Here is a 12,748-nt window from a genome sequence, read left to right on the forward strand (position 1 = left end):
TAAGGCCGTATGATGGCTTAAGCTGCTAAAGAATTCCATTGTACAGGTACTCACGAAATTCCCTATTTCAATCATTCTTAGCTTGAACAATTAGTTAGATTTATTCCCCTGCGATGCGACATTGTAGAAGCTCTCACCACAGGCACGACCTGTCATGCGAGACACACGACTAAATCTTGTCACGACTCGCCAACGACAGATCGTTTTTGTCCCAATGGTAGCATACGACATTGTGTAACATCTTTTACGAAAAGGACGCCGACTTCCTCAACTTCGTGGAAAAAAATTTCTTAACCACAAAAGTTTGTTTTCCTACTTCAATTCAGTGGCACGTGCAGAGTCGATTGTCTTAGAAATGAGGCTGTGTCATGTTTTCTGAGGACGAAAATAACATGGCGGTCGTTGTTATTTTGGGGGAGGTTTGACAGGATTTACCACGGTTTTACAGCCATATTTTACTAAATTGAAGGATTACTAGAGATTCAAGTCAGATAATCATGTTTTACATCTCTCCATGGACGCTGCTCGGATTAATTTTTTGTACCGCCTACTTCGTTTTGGTCTTGTGTGGTTTTGGGAGAAAAGACGACCAGAGGAAAGTGAGTCAGAAATCCAACAAGGAATCAGTGTCCTCGACGAAAAAAAGCGACCATGAAACCAAAGAAGAACAAACGAGGATAAAAGACCAGAAGTTGGATTGCATTGATCTTGGAAATGAATTGGAAGGCGGCAGATCGGACACGCAAAGGAAAATTCGCGAAGGCACGTTATCATCTGAAATACCCAATGCTAACAATTCGTTAGAGAGTTCAAAACAAGCACCTGCCCACAGTGATAAAGGGGACAATTTAACAGTCAAACAAATTCTTGCACCTGTGAAACGCGACGCTTCTTTGCGGAGTCGAGATGCTTTGTATCCACAAGAGTTCAATGTGTCGGAGGACCGTGTCACAGAGGGAGAGAAAATCCGAGGTCAAGAAAATGAAACATCGAACTCGAACGCAAACGAATATTTTTCAGAATTTTTAGGCGGGAGTACCGAGCATTTTGAAGATTTGAAGTCTTCTCGTGAGAATCAGGGTGAAATTTCCGACATAGTGACGAGAACTTCGGTGAGCAGGGTTTCATCAGCACTCGAGGAATATAACTTCGCAGCGTTTGAGAATGAGCAACCAATATTGCACTCTGAACCATGTGTCGACGTTGTGGAACCAAATTATTCTAAGACAGATTTAAATAAAAACAGTTTATTCAGCGACTTTGCAGAAGTGTTAGTTTCCAAAGTCAAGACAATTGCCTTCAGTGACATCGACCTGGAACTGAGAGCCAATGTTTTGGCTGAAAACATTTCCACACAGATAGTTTATGACGCTATTGGTCAGTTATCAGCTGATTCTGGCAAAGAAGAAATTGACACAAAAAATGTCCAGGAAATACACAGTTTTGCGGGAGATGTGATTAATTCTTTGTTCCAAGGTGCCACTGGTAAGGTTGCTTTGGTTAAAGATGTTGAAAGTTTTGCCAAAGATTTGAGTGAACAAATTATTAGTGAAGGTGTAGACATCTATGCTGCAAAACAGAAGTTTGAGCAAGGAAGAAAGAAAAAGGTGTCGCTTGGTGAAATTAAAATTTTCAGTGAAGATGTTGTGAGTGAAGTTTTATCAGATGGTATTGAAGAGGCAGCTGTGCTGACAGATGCAAACAAGGATTACTCTACCAATAAAAACACTGCCCAGGTTACAGACTTGGAGGATCCAGTTCCACACAGTGCTGACAGTTTAACCGGTGAAGTTTGTCAAGCTGCTTATCAGGAAGTAGCTGTATCAAGTTCCTTACAACCCCATATCAGTGGTGTGGTGGAAAATTTGGTGAATGGGGCAATTTATGAAGCTTCTTTGAGAGTAAGGGCTTATCAAGGGAATGAGTCACAACAGGAGTCAGAATTACAAGCATACTCGCCCGAAATTTTGGATTCTCAAGTGGATGTGACGGTGAAGGAGTTAATATTTTCAGCTGTAAATGAAGCTGCTGATCACGAGAAGCAAAAAAGCAGCATTGCCCAGAAAAAAATGCCAACGATTCAGAATGAGCTTGAATCTCAAGTAGGGTCCTATGTGGATGATGCCTTACAGAATGCAGTGAGCGAGGCTGCTGTAAAAGTTCCAGAAGGATGTAGTGAAGCTACTCAGGAACATAGAGTGTTAAATGGTCATGTTGATCTTTCTCAAGACCCTGTCATGGAGGCACAGAATTGCCAAAGTACACCTGAAGATGTTGTTCTAGTAGGAAAGGAGATTAAAATTACAGATCAATCAGAAGGATATGATATTGTGCCTTCCAAAGACAATAATGTACAAACAGAGTTAACAAGGCAGAAAAGTGGTGACTTCTGGAGAAGGAGTTTGATTTCAGACTTGGAGGGAGATGAATTTGATGAAGTTGTTGAAAGTGAAAAATCTTTGCCAAGTGCAAGAGATTCAACCTCACCTTTGAATGACGAAGAACTCACTTCCGATGAAGATGCAGAGTTTATAGACTCTTCGGAGGATGAAGTCATTGATCATGTAGAGGATGCCAAACTGGGAGCAGTTGGAGGGTCAAATATGGCAAAGTATAGAAGCAATTACGATGACTTTGATAACGCTGATGAGGAGGATGATGATGACACTGATGATGATGGTAATGAAGAGTTGTTTGTATCACAGTCAGCTGTCGATGGATTATGTGCGAGTAAACCTACAAAAGATAGACAAAGAAAGAAAAAGCGCAAAACACTCCCAAGAGCAAGGATACAGTCAGGTTAGATAACTGTTTCCAACTCATTTTCATTATTTTATTTGCCACAAAGCATTCTATAATTTTTAAGTAATTAATCAATATCTACAGAAGGATTATATCGTTGCATTTATTAAGAAATTTGGTAGCAACTAAAAAGAATTATATTAAGTTATTTAGCAAGGGTTTTATTTCATCATTGTTCAAATTTAGTTCTTAGTGTTTTCTTGTTTGGTAATTCTTGGAAATGTAAATACTGTGGATTGCATCTACCCTTCCATGCACATGATGAAAACATGTTCTGGTGGCCTATCAACCTCAATAATTTGACTGATAAAAACTTGAAATTTTTCCCCACCATTAGCAGTGGGTTATTAGTTTTTTTTAACAAACACAAACAGAAAGAATGGTCCAGGAGCTCTGCAAGTTCTATCATTTGATTTCATAAGTAGGTGGATAGTGGTACACCACACGTGACTGTAAATTACTGTCTTGTTTTTTTGACTGAAAACAACATTGCCAACCAACATCAACAAGCGTGAAAACCTTCTCAAGTGGGCAGGCAATGCAAAATCTTCACCAAGCTTTGGCGTCTTGTTTTCTTGATTCTTTTGTATTGAACAACTTGTACATCAAATTAATTCTCATGGTGTAAAGGAAAAGACAAATTATGATGTCTGGTAGGATGTTGATATTTGAAACAGATTAATGCATTTTTTGTTTGAAAACGCTTGCTTAACTATCTTGAATTTAGCACTTAGGGGTTAAAAAGTTGAGAGTTTTTGGCATTACTTGTGCTTCAAAGCTTGTGTGAGTGACCTAAAAGTTTTTATGTAATCACTTCCTTGTAGCTGGATCGCATTACAACAATGCTGTGGTGATTGACAATGGCTGTGGTACCATTAAACTTGGCATGGCTGGAGAAAAGAAACCCAGTATTGTACAACCAGCTTTGTATGGGGTTCCTAAAAGATACTCATTACAAATGGCTGGACTAGACAATAAAAAAGACAGACAGTTTGGAGATGCTGCTGCTATGAAGGCTGGTGTTATGCAACTTGGTAAGTTAACAGCAAAATATTACTATTCAAGGTTACATAGGAAGGTAAAGCCTGTTCTCAAGCAAAGTGGCTCATCCAGCTGGAGCCAATCCTGGTTTCCATAGCATAAGGCAACTAGGGGTATTACTTTTCCCCCCTCTGGATATGATACCAGTCTATTGCATGATTACCCCTCAGAATTTCATCAGGTTTCTCTGACAATTCCCCTGTACTCCTGGGTATAGAGAGACACTGTGAGAGTAAAGTGTTACGACCAACACAATGACCAAGGTGCAATGTCTTGGGGCAATGACCAATTACGACCAACACAATGACCAAGGTGCAATGTCTTGGGGCAATGACCAATTATGACCAACACGACCAACACAATGACCAAGGTGCAATGTCTGGGTGCTAGGTCTTGCACCCAGACCTCTTGACCAGGGCCCAGCTGTTTGTAGGCAGATTAAAGGCAGATTAAAGGCAGATTAGCACTAACCCAGGGTTAAATTTTTTATCCAGGTTTCTACTTTTTCTCTGTTCAAAGGCCATGTAGGGATTATTTTCCCAATTCTTTTTAAATCATATAATCATCAAATTGTAGACAAGTGGAATTAAACTGACTTTTCTTTTAAAGCTTTCAGATCTGATATCAAATTTCACACTAACCCTGGGTTATCTTAATCCGACTTTGAACAACCCAGCCCAGGAGTTCAGCCCACTGACATAAAGCCACTGTGTCTTACAAATGCCAGTTTCCACATACTCTTGAAAAACATGGGCTGACATAACATTTTTAAATATGGGGTTCAAGAACACCCAGTCAGTAGTACTAATTACATATAAATTATGTTAAACTAAACTATTTAAAAAAATATATATATATACAGTAGATATATTTAGTATAATTTCAGAGCTGAGCAAAGAATTTCCAGCAATCTGATTGGTCGAGCGGTTCCTTATATGACGCTATATAAACCACTCCATGGGGTTTATATAAAATGTTAAAATAAAATGTTAATAATTGTTACTGAAATGTTATGATTTTAGAACTTTCTCTGTTGTTCAGCTCTGAAATTATACTAAAACAATTATTCGCCTCAGGTTTGGTGAATATTGTCGAATAATCCCCTCCACTTCATCTCGGGGATTATTTGACGATATTCACCTCACCTTCAGTGAATAATTGTTAAATATGTGCTTTTTATCACAGGAAAAAAAGTATGATGAAATTTCTGGAAAATTCCCATAATAATCCTTCTTTCTCTTGGATTTCTCTTGGATCTCTCTTGGATTTTTTTTAGAGTATCCAATGAAAGCAGGACTCATTGAAAACTGGTCTGACATTGAAGACATCTGGGAGTACATGTTGTACAGCGAGCTTGGAATTGAAGAGGGAAGCAATCCGATTTTGATCACTGAAGTTGCCAATACTCCAAAGAAGAACAGAGAGAAAATGGCTGAGGTGAGATTTCATTGGATTTGTGTGTGCAATGCAAGGCCTTTTTAAGTCTTTCATTTGTAAGATCTCATTAGTTGGTATTTTTCTTAATTCGTATCACTTGTCTGCTTGATATTGTATGGATATTGTAAGGAGAAATTCTGTCTTGGTGACTCGTGGGAGTTAAAGGGTTAAGTATTTAGGACTGTATGCATGTGTCTAGTATTAATACTTTGATTGGTAACATCTTGCACTAGTGAAGCTCTGTTGACATGATTACAGATTTTCACCAGTCTGTAAAATTCCTTGGTAGACATGATAGGAGTTGATTGTTTAACTTCCTGACAGAATTTCATCCACAGTGTAACAATATCAATACAATATCAACCATACAAAGGACAGGAAAAAGAAAAATTTAAATTATGGAATTATTAGTCAATCCAAAACCAAATTCTCCAAACTAACATTACAAGAATTTTATGGCAGACAGAAGGAGAATTACTGATGAGATCTTGGAAGTGAAAAGGTTAAGTCTCTCAGCACTATTCTTACTAATTGGTGACTGTCAAGATCACTAGCTGGTTAGAAAGGAAAGAAACTCAGTTGAGAGGGGCAGAACTTTTACAGTTGTGTGGTTAGTTGCCAAGCCTTTGATTAGGAGTGAGGCTGAAGGTGACCTTGTTGTGATGGAGACAAGTATCTAGTTAGCATTGTAGCAACATAATTTCCATTTGATAAGCAGCAACATTTGTATCATAATAAGGTCACTCTCAGCCTCACCCCTGTTCGGAGGCTTGGCAATCAAGCACACAACTGTAAAATGGACTACTCAGTTTAGTTTACAACACAATACAAATAAGAAAAATACAGAGAAGAATTAATACAAAGTGAATATTGAATAGATCATAAATTATAAAAGAGGTTGTGAATGAGTAGGAGTCATCCAAAGAGAAATCTAATGGATACCCCACCCCACCCTCCTCCCCCCCTCCAAAAAAAAAGAAATACAATAATGCAGGACATAAAGAGGTCCTTACAAGGAAACAACTATTTCTTAATATTCCAAAATGTTGATGAATTAGTATCAATAACAATTAAGCCTAAAGGTGCAAAGGGCATTATGAAATAGTTTTAGGGAATTAGATATTTTCTTGACAGAAGGAGGTAGAGAATTCCAAAACAAGAGCCAGCAAATTTTAGTAAGTGTAGACCATATTATGAGGCTGACTCTTGGGTTTCTCTTTGATGGTGGTTACTCTTGGAGATGTATAGTGTACTTATTTATATCGTGAATAATATTTTGGATTGCAGATTTTATTTGAGCACCTAAGTGCTCCTGCAATGTATCTTGCCAATCAACTTGTTTTGTCTCTGTATGCCTCTGGCCTGACAGGCGGCATGTGTCTGTCCTCTGGGTTCTCAGTCACTCAAGCTGCGGCAATTTATGAGGGATGTTTGCTGGCACATACTGTCCAAGAACTTGACATAGGAGGTCAGTCACTCACAAACAACCTCCAGAAACTACTCAGGGATAACAAAGGTCACAACTTCAATTCCTCCTCTGGCTGGCAGATTGTCAATAAAATGAAGGAAAACATGGCTTATGTGGCTCAAGGTAATCCTGAAATAGGTGTGATATATTTTAATTTTTTAAAAAATTTTGCCTAGTGAGTTTCAATTTTTATATGATAACAAAGGTGAGTTTTAAGTGTGGGATAATTTAAATCAGCTCACTTGTCATCTAGATACAGATGGCTATCTCCCATCTACAGGATAGGAAAAGGTGGAAAAGTTTATATACTGTTGCTACGCTTTTACCAAAAGATTCAAGTCTGGATATGTCTACTGAAGTTTATCAGTGATTCTGTTGCGTGAAGACACAAGGAATATTTATCTATTTGTTACTGCTCTTGGATAGGAGGAAGTTTGTTAAGGTATCCCATCCCCCCTTCTCGTTAACAACCTGTAGCCTCCTACTTTTTTGACTTGCATCTCTTGTCTTAGTCATGAAACACAGCTGACTACAGATTAGTTAGTGCTCTCATTTTTGCCCCTCCACCCTGCTTCCTACCTTGACAAACACTTGTACCACTCACACCCTTATTCACCCTGCTTTCCCCCCCCCCCTTGTTTCTCTGTCCAATCATATTTTCTTTGTTTGTTTGTTTGTTTTTTTTACAGATTATCCCAGGGAGTTGCATCAGTACAAGACAAGTGATACACTGACTCGGTACTACATGCTGCCAGATGGCCAGTCTGTAGATATCAGCAGTGAAATGATAACCACTGCTGAACCATTATTTAATCCTGAAACTCTTCTTGGAGCAGATGACACTGTCGCCTCGCAGTTCCCTATTCACAAACTGGTCAACAATGCATTCAGGAGGTGAAATGAATTCTTTGATCAATTTTTGTTCTAAACGAATTGCAAACAAAGGCTAAGCAGAGTGATTTTAAGCCTTTAACTTCAACGAGTGACCAAGACAGAATTTCTCCTTACAACATCAATACGATACAAAGTAGACAAGTGATGAGAATAAAGAAAATATCAAGAAGGGGATTTTTAGTTGATCCAATACCAAATTCTCCAAACTAAAACAACAAGAATTGTATGGCAGACAGTAAGGAGAACTACTAAATGAGATCTTGGGGGCGAAAGGGTGAACTATTTACATTTCATTCAACTTTAGTCCTTTACTTATAGCCTAAACTGATCAAAAGATCTGCAACTCTTTAGTTTTAGGAAAACATGCTTTGAATTTAGCTTTAGTTTATTTTGAATCCTGGAATGTTTGAATTAAGGGTTTATGATTATTTTCTTGATAATTGCCCAGATGTTCTCCAGAGCTTCAGAGTGTTATGAGCCGAAACGTGGTATTATCTGGCGGCACGACTCTCATGAGGGGACTGGTGCCGAGACTCGAACATGAACTCAGCAAAATCAACCCCAAGATACGAACCGTCAGTGCGCCTGACAATAGAAGGTATTCCGCTTGGATTGGAGGTTCAATACTGGGTTCTCTGTCGACTATAGACAGTATGTATGTCACAACTGATGAATATGCTGACTATGGAGGGCGAATTGTGAATCAGAAATGTTTCTGACGTGATTATGGCAAGGAACATCATGTCCCCAATCCGTGAACTTTTTTTATGTAGTGGTTGTAGCCTAAACTGGAGAAAGTAGTTTTGTGTAATCACAGTTTGCGGTAAAATTAAAATAGTTTGATGTCTATTAGTATTAGTAAATCCAAATAGTAGTTACTCGTTTTCCCTGAATTGGATCAGTGTACATAAAGTGAGTGGATTTTTCTTTTGAATCAAAGCTTGAATCAGTCAATAGAAAGCTCAGGAAAGATTAAAACAAGTCGGTTTTTTTTTCTGGAATTATTGATGAGTGTATATTGAAAGGGTGACTGGTCATTTGATTGATTTCAGGAAATTTTTCCATGACCCATGAGTAGGTCTTGGTTCGTGTTACCGATTAAATTTTCGGTATTGAAATAAAAGTATCTCCCCATCAAAAAGATAAATGGAAGAAAAAAAAATTAACCAAAAAAAAAAAAAAAAACTAGCTCAAAGCCTTCTTTAAAATTGTTTTCGGATGACATCCATCATTACAAAGAAGGTTGCAAACAAATTCTCAACACTGAAAGTTAAAGTTGAAATTGGCCATTCGATATCCGTAATTATGATAGTGATATCAAGGATGCCTCGAAAAGCTCAACACTTATTGGTATTCTACGTAAGGGAGTAGTCACAATAGAAGGCACGCACTAAGCTGAGAACACTGTCAGCGCTTCTCACGGTATTTCGAATTCTTGCAGATGAAATTCTAGAATACATGAAATTAAAGTAAATTTAAGGATAATTTTCCAAAATTGATATCTGATAGTGTAATATAATACATATGTCAGTCCATTGCCTGTAGATTTAAAATTGTTTGCAGTTTTTGAAGCAAAATTTCTAGGTATACTTGTACACGATCGAGTGATATGTAATACATTTTTATGTTCCACATTTCTTGTAACTACATGTAAATGTTGCGTGGAACGGAAGATTAATTTGTTGTAAGTTAGCTCAGCAGCGGGCTAAAGATTTTCGCTGTAAGTCTGTTTAATGGTAGGATAGTCTGCTTTATTGGTGTACAGTGTAGGGGGGGGGGGGGGAATTTAATTCCAATGCTAAGCGTGGTCGTTCTTATAGATTTCAACAATCGCGCTTTGTGCTTCCTTAGTTTCCAGTCTCCCTTCTCTTTGAACACTGAACCTGGATGCTCGAGTTATAATAGGGAAAACATTATGTTAATCAATGGGGGAAATCGAATTATATTAGAAGCCATCTGCGAATATCGGATAATTTTTTGTACAGTTGTGTTTCAATTAGCTAGAATTAGAAATTTATGAGTCTCTGTCAGAAGCTCACGTTCGAAATATAAGCACCATCAAACTCACCAAAAAACTGGTAAAAACTCATTTATTTCATTGGTAAGATAAGACGGGACGGAAAAGAAAGAGACATATGTCCACGTGTAGTTTATTCGATGAGGATCGAGTTTCATCTAGAAGCTTCCAGATCGGGTTTAAAATGTTTATGTTAAAACCAGGGTTGTGCGCGAATGAATTCAGTCGTTTTAAGTCTTAAATTCCAAAAGTAATGCAAAAATGTAACCCACAACCAATTGTGTTGGTGTGATATAAGATTGTCATCAAGAATTTGAATTATCCTGAACATCTCCATGGATGTTTTTGGAGGCGTATTAAATTGAAATCAATTTGGAAATGCTACGCGAAAGCACCATTTACAAATTTAATTATCAATTTTAATATTCGTAGTTGATAAACGCAATTAAAATTTTAACAGAATATCGTTCCTTGTGGCCGTAGTTTTTGTTGTAAAGGGTTGAGGGACGAACCAAAATGAAGTTTACTTAAAAGTTTAGAGCAGATTTCAACTGAGTATCGAAAGTGATCCTGGTTGCTTTGGTTTACTTTACTTCGCTCTGTGATTGGTCCAGAAAACTCGTGCCACCATCTCAACCAATCAAAATGTACAACTGAAATAAACCTCAACTTGGTCACACGCGTTTTCCCGCGCTTCAAGCGCGTTGCCTGTTTTTACTCTGAATGTTCATTGGTTAATAATGGTTTTAACCTTTGTTCTTGAGGAGGCGGCGTGGCCGAGTGGTTAGGGTGCTGGACTTCTAATCCGGTGTCCCAGGTCCGAGTCCTCCATCCGCCACTCACTGGATTTGTTCTCGGTTGCCCCTAATTCAACTCCTCGGTGTGCTCTGTAAATAGCCCACTGGTCTGCCTCCTGCCGGTGGGGATTTTTAAGCATTTAGTTCCGGTTCACACGCCGATCTTTTCATGAGCCGAACCTAATTCCTTGAATTGAGTACATGAAAAGTTCGGCGTCTGAATCAATTTGGAATGGCTATTTCAACTTGGAACGGCTCACCCGTTCTTCCCGCCTGGCTTGGTGTTTTCGACACAATTTGAAACTGCTCTAATCGGTGTGAACGATCATAAAGGAACTCATGTATTTTGCCTTTTTTCTTTCAAGTTGACCATTTGCAATTTGTGTCAATCTTTTCCATCCTAGACAATCCTTCGGTGATTTTCTTTTTAACCAAAGTAACATGTTACGACCTCTTCCATACAGAATTAGTTTTGGACTTTGCAGAAATTAAATTAAATATCTTGGCGTAGTTACTTTTTTTTATAATTGTGTTGTGATCGTCATGAGCACAATTCCTCGCGTGATTCGGTACATGCACGTTAAATCAAAGACTTTATTTTGTCACAGCTCGCCAGAGAGGTAAATCGTCTCTCTCTAGTAAAGCGAGATTGATGGCCTACAGGGAATTATCATGTCTAGAAATCACATGTTCATTTGGTTTATAAAATAACTGAGATACCGCGAGCGCCCTGACTGGTCAAAAACCTATCGTTTATTGCGCCAGTTAACCCGTTGAAAACTGAAGTTTATTTCATAAAAGCAAGCGACTGTTCCTTCTATCGGTGTCCGGACGTAATGTTGGGAGAGCTGCACGAGAAAAAATTCTAAATCATTCTCCACCGGCTTGTGATTTACAAACTTTGCTCGTGTTCCCCCAACATCCCGCGTCGGGTATCAGCACGGTAAACCAAAGGAAAGTGCAGTCTTTCCGCGTAGACAAACTAAGATGATGGTGCCCCAGAAAAAGCAGGAAAATCCCCAGTTTTAATTTCAAAGAGAAACACAGCTAAAAGGCAAAGTCTCAAAACCGGTTATAACTCGGAAAATGACCAAAAACACAAAATACATGCTGTGTAGATACGTCACTCGACTGGTCCCATTCCTTTGCACAGGCGCCATTACATTATGGGAGAAGGATGACATGTTGATTGGCTAAAATTGGACTGTTTCAGCTCACAGAATGTGCGGTAGGGCGACATGGGAAAGTGACAACAAAACGAGACAAAAAATGAAACATGCCGAGTAAATAGCCAGGGGCTCTTGGAACAGCGATGAATAGCAGTTGCAGACTTGTTTACCTTTGTCAGCATAATGAAGCTGTTATGACAAGATAGCAAGTGCAAGTGAAGGCAATACTTCCGCAGAATATAACAGAACTATTGCATGACATAGCGTTAAATCTTTAATTAATCCAGCCATGCGACCTTGAAACAACCTCGCGCAGCACTTCACAGTATGTATGGTGAAACAAACACCGCGTGTTGCCCACGGCCAAATTACGTCATATCAGTGTTGCGTGAAATGTTACGGCTGGTTAAGATTTTGACTCACATAGTGAATGAAAGTCACATCAGAGCACAGATGTACGCTGAAAACCTCATCTCTAAGCCTGTTGTCTAAACAATATTCATGGATAAATTGACAAGTCTTTTTGAGTCGCTCATCCGGAAGGAAATCACAAGATGTACGTTTGGAAAGATGGATAAATAAGAGGAATACACCAAACAGTAAACATGATCCGGTTGCATGTTCGCTTTTCAGGCTGATTAGATCATTACTGAAAAGAATCAGGTTAAAAAAAAAAAAAAAAAATGAAAAAATTAGGTTGCTTCCAATTTCCGGTCGCAAACTGACAAAGATAGCGTTTGACGATGCTATTAGTTCTGGGATGGGTATTCAAGTGTTTTGAGATGCAGTCATTCTCCCGGTTAGCTCAATGGATAGAGCGCGGGACTGTTGTGCGGGAGGTCGAGGGTTCGAGCCCCGGCCGGACTAACACTCAGGGTCTTAAAATAATTGAGAAGAATTTTCCACCTTTCTATTGGGGAGTCCTTGTTTACAATATTTGCCTCATTAGCATAAGCAATTCAGTTTCTGATGGAGCTAAAAATAAATCAGTTCTGAATATCGACAGTTCAAAGTACGATTAACTCGGCCAATGAATACGAGCCTGATGCATTGAATACTTTTTGTGCAACACGGGTTTAAAAACTCAAAATTTTACATAGAATGTATGAGCTCATTAGCGCTT

At 38.6% G+C, this 12,748-nt stretch overlaps 1 protein-coding gene across 2 annotated transcripts; it reads left to right on the plus strand.

The window, feature by feature from the left end:
• The first annotated feature begins 1 nt into the window (after nucleotide 1).
• LOC111333162 (uncharacterized) lies at nucleotides 2–10,121 on the plus strand. 2 transcript variants are annotated; one of them, XM_022938685.2, is made up of 6 exons: nucleotides 2–2,799; nucleotides 3,627–3,836; nucleotides 5,120–5,280; nucleotides 6,568–6,871; nucleotides 7,438–7,642; nucleotides 8,091–10,121. In XM_022938685.2, exons 1-6 carry the CDS (start codon nucleotides 498–500, stop codon nucleotides 8,359–8,361), a joined length of 3,453 nt encoding a protein of 1,150 aa, XP_022794420.2. In that variant the 5' UTR covers nucleotides 2–497; the 3' UTR covers nucleotides 8,362–10,121. The 2 variants fall into 2 exon arrangements, 1 of the variants encoding a protein (XP_022794420.2); XR_015995364.1 differs by lacking the exon at nucleotides 8,091–10,121 and having other exon boundaries at nucleotides 498–2,799; nucleotides 6,650–6,871; nucleotides 7,438–7,576.
• Nucleotides 10,122–12,748: the final 2,627 nt, after the last annotated feature.

The sequence above is a fragment of the Stylophora pistillata genome, chromosome 14 (genome assembly GCF_964205215.1).
Source record: "Stylophora pistillata chromosome 14, jaStyPist1.2, whole genome shotgun sequence".
NCBI lineage: Eukaryota > Metazoa > Cnidaria > Anthozoa > Scleractinia > Pocilloporidae > Stylophora > Stylophora pistillata.

Bases quoted from the DNA above. Each gene is read 5' to 3' on its own strand.
- LOC111333162 (XM_022938685.2), top strand. From the start codon at position 498: ATGTTTTACATCTCTCCATGGACGCTGCTCGGATTAATTTTTTGTACC. The intron at 3,837-5,119 runs GTAAGTTAACAG...GATTTTTTTTAG, and splicing joins GGCTGGTGTTATGCAACTTG to AGTATCCAATGAAAGCAGGA. The intron at 7,643-8,090 runs GTGAAATGAATT...ATAATTGCCCAG, and splicing joins GTCAACAATGCATTCAGGAG to ATGTTCTCCAGAGCTTCAGA.